The sequence below is a fragment of the Neophocaena asiaeorientalis genome, unplaced genomic scaffold (genome assembly GCF_003031525.2).
Source record: "Neophocaena asiaeorientalis asiaeorientalis breed wild unplaced genomic scaffold, Neophocaena_asiaeorientalis_V1.1 scaffold254, whole genome shotgun sequence".
Lineage (NCBI taxonomy): Eukaryota > Metazoa > Chordata > Mammalia > Artiodactyla > Phocoenidae > Neophocaena > Neophocaena asiaeorientalis.
Window position 1 is genome coordinate 112,846 of NW_020174705.1, and position 13,587 is coordinate 126,432.

The window sequence follows — 13,587 nt, forward strand, 5'->3', positions numbered from 1 at the left end:
CCTGCCTCCCTGATCTGCTCTTCAGCCATTTATACACTCACCCTCAGTGCAAATACCACATTAAAAAGAATCATGGTGGGAGCCTCCCTCTTCGGAGATGGATCTGTCTTGGAGACCTGTGAAAGAGGCATAGTTCTAGTGAATGAGAGCCACCACCTCCCAAGAAAAGCACTTAGAGCTATTACTTCAGGCAGGGAAAGTGTTCCAGAATACAGCAGAACCAGAGAAAAGCAGAGCCCTAGGTCTCTGATAAGCGACCAGCGCCTTTGCACAGGCAAGTGCTGGCTGCATGGAGACAGTCACAGTGGAGAAAGGAGCAGGAAGGTGTTGTGACCCAAAGTGACAAGACTGTCCCAGTCACCTCGAGTGAGCTGAGGTGCCCAGAGGAGAAAAGGTGGAGAGGTGCCCAAGTGGCTGGAGTGCTTCCTGACCAGACCCTCCCTTCCCCACGCCAACCCCCGTGCCCACTTGAGTCCTCCCAGGCAGGACAAGTACTCAGGACAATGCTCCCACCCAGGAGAGACAGGGCTGCCGCTGGGGCACCCAGCCAGCCCAGGGCCCAAACACCAAGCTGCCTACAAGTGTTGCCACCAGAGGGCAGAGGAGTCCCTGGGCCATCTCAATCAGGCCTGTCACCATCCCTGTCCCTCCATGTCTCCAGGCCGGTACTGCCAAAGCTCCCCTCCGTCACCCACAGGCCATCAGTGGGGCTGAGCCTGTCTGAGCAGCACAGGTGCCACCACAGCCGTCTCCTCAGCCATGGCCCCCTGCCCTGGTGCCTCCATGTCTCAGAAGCTCCTCCTGTGGGCTTAGTCATGGAGAAGATCTGAGGACCACAACCCAGACCCCCACGGGATTTCTGGATTGTGTAAGTGGAGCTAAGTCTTGTGCTGTCACATCAAAACCCTTCAGAATCTAAGTGACACTGTGTGCAAAGGACTGACTGGCAGCTTCTGGTGTGCAAATTCCCTTGGGTAACAACAGTGCATTCAGGCCCCATCAGAGAACGCATACAGAGGGTGTGGCACAACAGTAAGAGCTAAATTAATAACAATATTGGCTATGATATCACTTAATAAGAAGAAATGCTTGTACTACTTTATATAAAGTTCAAGAATCTGACAAACGCTGCTTAACTCGTCCTCTTGGCCTCCCCGCAGAAACCGGCATCATATCTACAAAGTAGAAGGCCACAGTCAGGAGAAAGGCTGGATGCAAACAGCAAAAGCTAAGGGCAGGGGCTGAGACACCAGGGCAAGGACGCCTGTGTCCTTCTCTGCCAGGCCCTCAGGGCCCAGGAGGAGGTGCAGCCAGGCAAGCACCTGACGGGATCTGCTGCACGGGGCTGCCTTCTGCAGGCCCGCGTCAGCCCAGGGAGGGCGTACCTGGCCCAGCGCGTGCTGCAGCAGCGTCGGGTGCCCGACAAAACGCACGTTATCGATCTTCAGTTCAAACTTCTGCCCACACATTTCAGACTTGGTCGCCAGAATTGTTGCCAGAATGACATCTGAAAACCTTAAAATTAAAAAAAGGTAGAGTGGAAAAGAGTTAACCAAGCACCACAGCACCAAACCTGCTGCCCCAGGGGTAGGGGGTAGCTGCGCGCAGGGTGGCTCTGCCCCCACTGCTGACCTGGAAGCTTCTGACAGTCTCCCTTCTTTTTTTTGGACATTGGAGATTTTTCCTTTATTTTTTTTTTAGTTATTTTTTGATGTGGACCATTTTTAAAGTCTTTATTGAATTTGTTACAATATTACTTCTGTTTTATGTTTTTGGTTTTTTGCCCCAAGTCATGTGGGATCTTAGTTCCCCGACCAGGGATCGAACACGCAACCCCCTGCACTGGAAGGCGAAGTCTTAACCACTGGGCCACCAAGAAGTCCCTATCTTTTAATTTATTTTTGGCTGCATTGGGTCTTTGTTGCTGTGCGTGGGCTTTCTCTAGTTGTAGTGAGTGGGGGCCACTCCTTGTTGCAGTGTATGGGCTTCTCATTGCAGTGGCCTCTCCTGTTGCTGAGCACTGGCCCTAGGTGTGCGGCCTTCAGTAGTTGCAGCACGCGGGCTCAGCAGTTGTGGCACGTGGGCCCTAGAGCGCAAGCTCAGTAGCTGTGGTTCACGGGCTTAGCTGCTCCGCGGCATGTGGGATCTTCCCAGACCAGGGACCAAACCCACGTCCCCCGCATTGGCAGGCGGATTCTCAACGACTGCGTCACCAGGGAAGTCCCCCGACAGTCTCCCTTCTGAAGCAATCCCCAAGACTAGGGTCGCAAAGTCACCAGAACTACAAGGCGGAAGGTGCGTGCTGCCACCCTGGCCCCCGCCCGCCTAGGAAGGCAGGAGGAGCAAGGCACCTGCCCGGAGAGGAGGAAGCTGCGGGAGCCTGCGTGGCTTGTCAGGCTGGGGGCCTCCCCCACTGGCCCAGGCGTGCTGGGCTGCCCCCCTCAGCTCCCGGGACCCCCACCCCTCAGTGCTGTGCGAAGGCCGAGGGGAAGCACGAACTGCAGCGTACTGATCACTCTCCTCACAGCTCGGCTGCCGGGCCCTTCCCTTACCCTCAACACTTAAACCTTCCAGTTTTTATTAGGGAAGAAAGGTTCCAGACACACTAGATGTGCAGACCCACTGACTGACATGGACGGAGGGATGGACAGGGCTGGACACCATGCAGGAGGAATGACTGGGTGCAGGTAAGAGCAGTTTGGATATGATCCCTGTAAAACTGCCCCTTTTCCAGGCTCTTCTGCACCTTTAGGTCTCCTTCCTGCCTGGGGGGCGGGGGGGGATCAGATAAGGGAGAGTCACTGCAGGGAGGAGAGGACAGCGCAGACTCTTATCTCAGAGCCCAGGCTCGGGGCTCCACTCTGGAAACTCGGATGCACCGTGTCTAACCTGGAGCCAGAAGGCAGACAAGTCCTGTGCTCATTTCTCCACCTGGGGAAAGCATCTCCATCACGCAGGTCGGAGGACAGGTTGTGCTGAGAGGGGCCCCAGCCTCCCTGGGGCCGCATTCTGTCCTAAAGAGCCCATCAAGGACAAACACTCAGCGTTGAGTCCTGGGCTTTCCCGAGGAGCTGTGGTGAACGGGCACCACACCAGATACTTCTCTCCAGGAGGCCCTTGCTCTAGGGGGAGGGAAGCACTTCACACCAGAACCCTCGTCTTCAGAGAAGGGAAGCGTGCTGCACACTGCTGCAACTCCAAAACAGCAAACACCTCCAGGATAAACAGATCTAGGAGAGGGGCCACTGGCTCCTGGCTCCTCGCACACTGCAGGGCTCACCAACCGATGCAGGAGTGACTCGGAGCCACCTGCAGCAAGGGCCTGGCTACGCTCGACCTGCATCGAGCAAGACAAAGCCCGGGACTTCCCAAGCCTCTCCCCTCCAGAGGGTGGGGAGCCTGGGGGGGGTCACGCTGGTGTCCAGCCTTCCTCCAGGACTGACGTGGTCTTCTAGGCGTCCTAAGTCGCCCTGTGGCTCCCAAACAAACCAGATGCAGAGGGTCTGTCAGAATGGGCTGCCATTCCACTTGCACTGTCTGGGCTGCAGTCAGACCTTCTGACACCGATACCATCAAAGACATTCTGGGACACGCGGCCCCCACAGCCAGAGCCCTTGGCCTCCCCTGTGGGTGTCTCCTCCCTGGAATACTGCTCCCTGGAGTGATTAAACCAGAGATGGAAGATTCCAGTGTCTTAGACCAGAATCGTTACATGCTTTCTTCAAAAGCCCCCAGTGGCTCACTCTGCCCTGGAAGCCGCATCTGAGGGCCCAGTTAGGGTGACGGAGGGCCCAGGGTGGTGGAACCTAACAAACACTGCTGCCCTAGAGCCTGACCCAGTGCCAACACTACCCGCCCTATCTGAACAAACACCTCCCTCTACTCTGCCACCCACTGACTCAGGACACACCAATAACAGATAGAAAAACAACCTTCCACCACCCCAGAGACTTCACTTTTTACTGTGATATCCAAAAATCTCCACCAAAAACCTCTGCTCTGCCACGAAGAGCCTCAGATGGGCCTGAGCCCTGGCCCTCAGCCACCATTCCAGGAACCTAAGTTAGCCGGGCTGTGGGATGGGGACTGAGATTCAGAGGCAAGAAGTGGTAGCCTAGCTCACGACTATAAACGTCCAAATCCAAAGGCCAAACAGAAAGCGCTTTCCCCGCTTGGGCCCAGAGAGGCCGGGGTCTCCAAAAGCAGCCAACCAGAAAGCCAGGTGTGCTCAAGTTAAAAGCCACACTGCCCTAAGTGGCCACTCAGGGAGGTCCCTCTGCTGTTTGGCCACTCTGCTTGTCTGAGCAAGTCTGGCCCACAGAGAAATCCACTCACCAGAGCTTAATATTACACACTGATGACAGAAAAAACACTTGAGTGGCTTTATACTTTATACAGCATCTGCTGACATAACATGCACAAAGACAGAGTTATGTCCATCATGACATAACTGCCATAAATAGCAAATCGAAACAAAAACAAGTGCCAATGTTTGTTTGTTTGTTTTGGTCACGCCACGTGCCTTGAGGGGTCTTAGTTCCCTGACCAGGGATTGAGCCTGGGCCCTGGCAGTGAAAGCGCCAAGTCCTAACCACTGGACCGCCAGAGAATTCCCTCAATATTTGTTGTTGTTTCCAAAATTTAGAAAAATACTTTTCCCTTGTTTTGATGGTGATAGGTCTGGTAAACATACTGTAACACAATAAAATCGCTGCTACAAAAACTAACATTTAGAGATTAAGAAAGAAAACACATTTAGAAAGATGAATCAGCCCAGCTGGAAGACAAGTCAAGACCTTCCATTCCTGCTGAGACACTTGGGAACAGGGCTTTTTCTCTGACCTGGCCAAAAAAAGAAGGGACAGCACGGAAGAGAGCTCGACTCTGCCCCCTCCCATTCTGGGGGCTCCCAGATGCTCTGTGCACCTCCAACACCCAGGAGGTACGCCCTGTCGGGGATGGGAGGGCCCCACTGTATCCCTGCCTCCCAGAGAAGTGTCATATAAACCCCATGGGAACATTTTTGCCTCTAATGGGCACACACAACAGCATCCAAGCCCAAGCATCACATGGAACACTCAGCCCTTGGTAGAGACTCCCACTAAGCCCCTCTGATAAATGAAGGCAAGGAGCAATGATCAAGGGTCTCTCTGGGGGGCAGCAGGTGGATGAGACAAGCAACCTTGCTCCTGCTTGCCAACCACCCTCCCAGGGCACGGTGTCTGCCTGGAGGAGGGGGCATTTGTGTGCATGCCTAGTCCCAGAAGTCCCTGGTGCCAGCCAACCCTGTCTTGGCACTCAGGTACAGAGAACCAGCTAACTAAGTCCAGGGGGAGAAAGGGCAGGGGCTGTGGAAAGCCTGGGCACTCATGGGGCACAGGGCAGTGAGCCTGTGTGCCCGTCAGTCCTTCTCCAGCACTGAGGGAAATCAGGAGTCCAGCACAACCACAGGAGAAGGCGGCAGGAACTGAGACAGAAGGACGGTGGAGAAGCCTTGGCCTTACCCTGCAGCCAACCGCCCATCGCCTGGAGGACACAGCTCGCTGAGACGGGAACAGGACCATCGAGACCAAACAAGAACACAGCAACTCTAAAAATCATGAAGAGTTACGAGGTCGTGATCAACACAGTGCTAAGGTCTGGCAGAAGTACCACCACTTACGTTAACTACTGAGGTCAAGGCTAAGCCACTCTGCCACACAAGCAAGAACAGACACTCCCCACGTGGAAGACGTACTGCACAGTCTTTCCACCAACGCTCCAATTCTTACGTGTGAACCCAGGCCGGGCAAGAATGAGTCAGTTCCCAGAAGCAAGAGCAAGGCCAGAGGACACCAGTCAGAGCCCAGCACCACACGCACTAGCTAGACGCCTGGGCACAAGTGTTCAATCTTCTGACCAAACCGTCTCAACAAGATCAAATGAGGTCCCACAGGTTGAAGCCTCACGAAAACTGCAGAGCGATGATGAGTATCTCAGCCCCAATTCCCGAGGTCCTGTGGCCACTTGCAGAGCTTACCTCCCTAACAGGAAGACCGCACCTTTCCTAAGCTTGACCTTCAGGCCGTAGAGAAAACAGACAATATCCATTTTCTTCTCTCCCTAGTGAATTCTAGAAAAGGGTTAAAAGAATTGTGATGGTCAATTCCTGTACCCTGAAACATATCATCACGATGATTCATCTCATAAAACTATCCCGTGCTCTAAGGCAGTGCAGCCAACAAAGCTTTCGACACCGTGGAAAGACACTAAACCTGCGCCTTCCAACACAGTGGCAGCTGGTCACGTGGGGCCACTGAGCACCTGAAATGTGGTCAGTGCAACTGAGGAACTCAATTTCTTTCTTTCTTTCTTTTTTGGCCACACCGCACGGCTTGCGGGATCTTAGTTCCCCAACCAGGGATCGAACCCACACCCTCGGCAGTGAGAGCGCAGAGTCCTAACCACTGGACTGCCAGGGAAGTCCCAGTTTCTAATTTTATTTAATTTCAGTCCACCTCATTTTAAACGGCCACCCGGGCCAGGGAGGACAGCCCTGGGCAGCGCAGCTCTGCGTCCTCCCTCCCCTGAGGCCAGCCATCACCACACGCAGAGGCAACCCATCAGGCCTATTAACGTGCCTTTGACCTGGCAAACCGACAAGCAGGAACGTTCCACCGGTTGCAGAAGAAAAAGCACCTCTGAAAATGACAACCAAGGAAAATGGAGAATGGGTGTGAGGCACCGTCACTGCGTGGCTCCGGGAAGATGTCTGGGCTGGGACAGCGCCCCCCGGGTGCCAGGGCAAGAGCAGGAGCTTGGCAGGTCTGTACAACAAAACGCAGCTGGGCCCCTGGGGGTACTGACCTGCACCTCTGAAGGTGGGGTGGGGAGTGGGATCACCAGGTGCTACAATGTGTTAAAATGACCAAATAGAGGCATTCTTCAGTTTTATGAATGTCTAAAGAGACCAGCTTGTTCTCCTTAGGGAACAAGCATGTCTGGGGTCCCGACAGACCCACAATGTCTTATTCCCTTCCCCTGGTTTCCTCTCTTCATTATGCTAAATACAGAATGAATTCCCCAGAAAACATCCTCATGGTCATTTTATTACAAGCCTCTGAAAAGTAACTGCAGCAATTAGGTGCTGCCAGTCCTCCTCACAGACTGTTCGAAGAGCTCTTTCTGAATCTTCAGCAGCCCGAGCCTCACGTCACGGAGCAGGCGGGTAGCCAGCCCTGCTCTGAACTCTCCATGACACAGGTGGGGGACAAAATGCACTCAGCGGGTGTGCAGGGGCAAAAGCTTTCTATGTGCCTCACAAACAAGAGTTTGTTCCCTGTTGCCATCTTTAAAGGACACGACATCCACAGGCCTCTAAGTCAAGCAGGATGACCCACGAGATATCCAGCAGCACCCCCCCACCACTGGTCCCTCTTCCAGAACCCACTCCCCTCAGAGATAGTCACTGGTCATGCCAGAGGTCCCTGACACCCTTACACAAAGGGATACAAACCCCTCTTGGAAGCACACAGCACTATGGCAGGCGTGGTGCCGTGTCAGAGAACTGAGGGAAACCATACTAACGCACTGCATGGCGAGGGCCCAGCATGGGGACCTCAGCTACTTTCCCACAGACGTTACCTCACGCAGGACTGGCAATTTACAATCTTTTCTCCTTCATCTGGGCCTGAGTTTCAATTCATTAAGCTTTAAAATGAACATAAGAAGGCAGAAGTGGTCATTTCTCAAGGCTGCCACCCAGAAGGCACTTCCCAGAGAGAAGAGGGGTAGCATGTACAGGAAGGAACAGGACCTGCCTTTCATCCGGGCCCTAAAAAGCAAGGGTCACGACAGCCCTGGCTCTCAGGCCACCTCACCACCTGGACAGGCTGTGCTGCACCCAAGCACCTACATTTGACCTCTGGACACGTGCTTGACGACTAGGGTCTGAGGACAGCACCGCGATCTGCCGTCCTGCACGTTCCTCTCATGGGAGATAAATGTCCTGCAGGGACACGGCTTCATCTGTTCTCCAACCTGCCCTACCAACCACACAGCCCACAGCGGGACCATAAAGCCAAACTAGGCAGAAAGCCAGAGACTGGCAACACAATCCCCACCTCTGTCTGCCTGAAACTCCTGACCAAGTGAAAAGAGAACACGGGGTTCCTCAGGGGAAAAAACATCTGGGTCAATGGGAGGACCAGACCCGCCACGGAGTGAATGCAGAGCCCGTACCTGGAGTCGCCGTCCTGGTCCTCGGCATGCTCTCTGGTGCTGTTGACAGCATATCTGCTACGAGGCTTACCTGAGTGAAGGCAAAAAGGGGAAAACAGATAAGAAAACAGGATCTATCCACATACAGGAAGGTTGTTGAACCATTAAAAGTGATGGCTTCTGCTCTTGGATTGGAAGAACTAATATTGTTAAAATGGCCATACTACTCAAAGCAATCTACAGATTTAATGCAATCTCTATCAAATTACCCATGATATTTTTCACAGAACTAGAACATATAATCCTGAAATTTATATGGAACCATAAAAGACCCAGAATTGCCAAAGCAATCCTGAGGAAAAAGAATGGAGCTGGAGGCATAACCCTCCCAGACTTCAGACAATACTACAAAGCTACAGTAATCAAAACAGCATGGTACTGGGACTTCCCTGGTGGCCCAGTGGTTAAGACTCCGTCCTTCCACTGCAGGGGGTGTGGGTTCAATCCCTGGTCGGGGAACCAAGATCCCGCATGTCACATGGCACGGCCACAAAAAAAAAAAGTTTTAAAATTTTTCCAAGAAGCTGTGATAACATGGGAAATGTTCTTGCTACTATGTTAAGTTAAAAAAAAAAAAGGGATTATATATATATGCACACATGCGCACACACACGCTCTCAGTGTATGCTGGCAACTAGGCTGGAAAAAGCACAGGTAAAAGAAAGAATTTTTAAATGTCCATACAGCAATATCTTTCATATAAAAACAACAATATCTTACCCAAATAATAACGTTTAAAGACTTAAGGACAGGGACTTCCCTGGTGGCACAGTGGTTAAGAATCCGCCTGCTAATGCTGGGGATACAGGTTCGAGCCCTGCTCAGGGAAGATCCCACATGACGTGGAGCAACTAAGCCCGTGCACCACAACTACTGACCCTGCACTCTAGAGCCCGTGAGCCCCAACTACTGAGCCTGCCTGCCACAACTACTGAAGCCCACGCGCCTAGAGCCCGTGCTCTGCAACAAGAGAAGCCACTGCAATGAGAAGCCCGTGCACCGCAACGAAGAGTAGCCCCCGCTCGCCTCAACTAGACAAAGCCCGCACGGAGCAACGAAGACCCAATGCAGCCAAAAAATAAAGGAAAAAAAAAAAAAGAGACTTAAGGACATTTATCACAGGCAAGTTTTTCATGTACAAGAGGCCCAAGAAGAAAACAGAAATGTTAACAAGGGTGACGAGGATGAAAAGAGGACAGACTATGTTCCTGAATGAGAAGATTCAACATAAAGATCCCGTTTTCCCCATTTAATCACCATGTTTAATGTGACCCCCAAAACAATAGCAATGGCTTGGGAGTGGGATCTAACACAGTCACTGCTAATGTTTACAAGGAAAGCAAGCAGAAACACCAGGATGATGCTGAAGAAGAAAGGTGATGATAAATGACTAATCCTACCTGATGGTATAACACACTATAAAGTTACAATAATTCATCTGTGTGGAACCCACACATAGATAGATTATTGGGAGAGGTAAGAAAAGTCAGAAAACAAACTCAAATAAACATGGGAATTTAGTATGCCATGAAGGCAGCAAAACTAATCAGGAGGGCAACGTGAATGAGTTCATAAAATGATGCTGGGACTAGGCAGCCACACAGAAGAGAAAATTATACTGACTCTGAGCCAACCCCTCTCTAGCCGTGTGTGGGCCGCACGTTCCCACATCTTCCTTCATCCATCACAGCGCCTGCTCCACAAGGCTCCAGGAGGCAATCGGGGGCATACACACAACTCTCAGCAAGTGCCCAGAAAATTCCAGCTCTAGGAAGGAGCCTTCACCTTACACCAAAAGAAACACATTTTTAAAACAAGAAGATAAACATTCCACGGGAAAACACGAGAGACTCCTTTTGTTAATAATCTTGGAGAGCAGAAGGCTTTTCTATGTGTAACAAAACTCAGAAACCACGAAAGAACAGACTGAAAACTTGATTCCATGAAGATCAAAACTCAGAGGCACGGCTTCCCTGGTGGTGCAGTGGTTAAGAATCTGCCTGCCAATGTAGGGGATACGGGTTCGAGCCCTGGTCTGGGAAGATCCCACATGCCGCGGAGCAACTGGGCCCGTGAGGCACAACTACTGAGCCTGCGTGTCTAGAGCCTGTGCTCCGCAACAAGAGAAGCCACGACAATGAGAAGCCCGCGCACTGCGATGAAGAGTAGCCCCCACTCGCCGCAACTAGAGGAAGCCTGCACACAGAAACGAAAACCCAACACAGCCAAAAATAAATAAATAAATTTATTATAAAAAAAAAACAGGCAAACTGGCTAAATATGTACAGCTTTGTCAAAAAGGTAAAACGAAAACCCAACACAGCCAAAAATAAATAAATAAATAAATTTATTATAAAAAAAAAACAGGCAAACTGGCTAAATATGTACAGCTTTGTCAAAAAGGTCTATTTTTATCCTAAATATATAAAAAAACTCCTTCAAATCTGTAAAGAAAAAAAATCAAGCAATCCAAGAGGAAATTAGGCAAAGGTTATGAATAGGTGGTTCACTAAAAAGGAAATCCAAATGGCTTTGAAAACAGGAAAACATGATCACTCTCAGCTGCAAGGCAAATGCCCATTAAAACTACTATCAGATACAATGTTTCACCTATCTCATTAACAAACATAGAAAAATCTGATCTATTAAAAATACATAGCGGAGGGGCTTCCCTAGTGGCACAGTGGTTGGGAATCCGGCTGCCAGTGCAGGGGACACAGGTTCGAGCCCTGGTCTGGGAGGATCCCACATGCCATGGAGCAACTAAGCCCGTGCGTCACAACTACTGAGCCTGCGCTCTGGAGCCCACGAGCCACAACTACTGAAGCTGGCATGCCTGGAGCCCGTGCTCCGCAACAAGAGAAGCCACTGCAATGAGAAGCCAATGCACCGCAGCGAAGAGTAGCCCCTGCTCGCCACAGCTAGAGAAAAGCCCGCGTGCAGCAACAAAAGACCCAACACAGCCAAAAATAAAATAAATTAAATATATTAAAACAAAAAAACACAGCGGATCATCCCTTGGATATGAACACCCCATTTCTGTGAATTGATCATATATTCTGCAGAATGAAAATATATATCCATAAAGGACATTCACACTGTATTAGCAAAAGATTGGAAACAACTTAAATGCCCATCAACAGAAGACTGGATGACTAAATCACAGCAAATTCCTCCCATGATTCTGATAATTCTGAATCTATATCCAAGATGTAAAGTGAAAATGGAAACAGGGCAGAACAGTGTGAATTGTGTGCTCACATGTGTTTAGAAAATAAAACAATGCATGTATATGCTTGTATTTACACAGAAGGTTTCACAAAGACGCACAAGAAAATGGTAACAGCACCTGACCCTACAAGGGGATGTGGGTGGCTAGGATCGATGAAAGAACTTTCTTTTCATAATCTAAATCCATTTGTACCTTTAAAACTTTGTACCATAGTTAGAAATTTAAAAGTAATTTTTAGGGCTTCCCTGGTGGCGCAGGGGTTAAGAATCCGCCTTCCACTGCAGGGGACACGGGTTCGAGCCCTGGTCCAGTAAGATCCCACATGCCACGGAGCAACTAAGCCCTCGCGCTGCAACTACTGAGCCTGCGCTCTAGAGCCCACGTGCCACAGCTACTGAAGCCCGCGTGCCTAGAGACCGTGCTCCACAAGAGAAGCCACCACAATGAGAAGTCCGCGCACCGCAACAAAGAGCAGGCCCCGCTCGCCGTGACTAGATAAAGCCGGTGTGCAGCAACGAAGACCCAACACAGCCAAAAATGAAATGTATTTTTTTTAATAAGTAATTTTTAAAATCACATAAATTACAAATTGAACATTCATGATAGTGAAAAACTGCAAGTAACCTACACGTCCACCCATAGGGAAAGGGCATGTTCTTACCAGGCAGCTGTGTACAACCAAAAAGGGAGGTGATCTGTTTACTAGGTTGGAAAATGCTCCATGGCAGATGGCCCAACGGAAAAAAGAGCGACTGATAACAATACAGCTATGCGAGAGGGGGAAAAAACCCAAAGCAATAAATTATTTTTCTATGGAAGTATATTTGGTGTCTATGTACAGGAGGAACAATTATGAACATGGTAAGTGGTGATCCCTGCAAGCGAGGGAGGAGCAGCAGAACTGGGGGGAAGAGGTCAAAGAAAACTTCCGATGTACCTGGATTTCGTACTTAATCCAAGCTGAATACATTCATACGGTGCTTTAGCTCTTTTAAAAGGCCAGAGACACCGATGAAACGTTAGCAGGAGTGGCTTTGGCATGCTAAAACTATGAGTGATTTTTTTTTCCCTGCTTTTTTTTACTTTTCTATCCTTCCCCAACACTCTGTGATGAGAAGGCACCGCCCGTACGATAAGGAGAAGGAAAAAGGAAACGACTTCTCCGCTAACGGCGAGGGAGGCGGCGCCAGGCCCTCCGCCCGGCGCCCACTTACTTGTCTGGGACGCCGGGTGCTCCTGGCTCCTCTGGAAGGGGTACCTGAACAGCAGCTTATTGCCCCGGCTCCCCGAGCTCACCAGAATCACGCTGATGGGGCTGGTGTTGTCCCCCATCCCGCCGGGGGCCTGGGGAGGAACGTCTCCCGCGCGACAGTGACGCAAACCAGGCTTCCTCCTAACGCGGCCGGCAACGCTCGCGAGACTCGCGCAACAGCACGGGGCAAACGCGCATAAGATACCTGCGCGCGGACCGAAGGCGTTTGCGCAGGCGCAGGCTGCTGTGTGCGCAGGCGCGAGGCCGTCTCTGGGTGCTGTGCTCGTGCGCATGCGGGGCGCGGCCCCTTTCTGGAGTCGGGAGAAGAGCCAACGGGAACGCTAGCGGGAGGGTGTGGCTGGGTTAGTCGTACGGTTCAAGGAATCTTTCTCTAAATGTTGCTTTATTCGTTATAAAAGGAACACTTGCTTTGGGCAGAAAGTTCTTTCTTAGAAACATAAAGGAATAAAATAAAAAAGTAAAAAAAAATTACTTCAGTGGATCACGGACCTAAATGTAAGAGCTGACCCTGTAAAACTCTTAGGAGAAAACACGGGGGTTAAGTCCTCGTGACCTGGGGCTAGGCAGAGGTTTCTTAAATACGACACCAAGTGCACGAGCAAGTTAATTGTCCTGAATAGAGTTGCGAAATTTTGTGCTTCAAAGGACAAGACCAGCAAAGTTAAAAGAGCGCTCACGAACCGTGAGAAAATGTTTTCAAGTCATATATCTGATGAGGGAATTGTATCCAGAATATATATATTTTAAACTCTTACAACTCTACAAGAAAAAGACAAGTAGCCAACTGAGAAGTGGGCAAAAGATGTGAATAGATATTTCCCCA

The 13,587-nt window shown here is 50.6% G+C and overlaps 1 protein-coding gene across 5 annotated transcripts in view; it reads right to left on the bottom strand.

Moving 5' to 3' along the window:
• NPRL3 (NPR3 like, GATOR1 complex subunit) overlaps window positions 1-12,833 on the bottom strand; it is a 35,500-nt gene extending 22,667 nt beyond the window's left edge. For 2 of the 5 annotated variants that reach the window (XM_024759369.1, XM_024759367.1), the window contains exons 1-4: window positions 12,706-12,833; window positions 8,221-8,290; window positions 1,386-1,515; window positions 42-116 (exon numbers count right to left, since the gene is read on the bottom strand). In XM_024759369.1, the coding sequence (XP_024615137.1) occupies window positions 42-116; window positions 1,386-1,515; window positions 8,221-8,290; window positions 12,706-12,823 (393 nt within the window). In that variant the 5' untranslated portion in view covers window positions 12,824-12,833. Of the gene's footprint in view, window positions 1-41; window positions 117-1,385; window positions 1,516-5,504; window positions 5,591-6,019; window positions 6,044-8,220; window positions 8,291-12,705 lie in introns of those variants that run through there. The other 3 variants (XM_024759371.1, XM_024759368.1, XM_024759370.1) reach the window with 3 other exon arrangements.
• Between the last annotated feature and the right edge of the window lie 754 nt (window positions 12,834-13,587).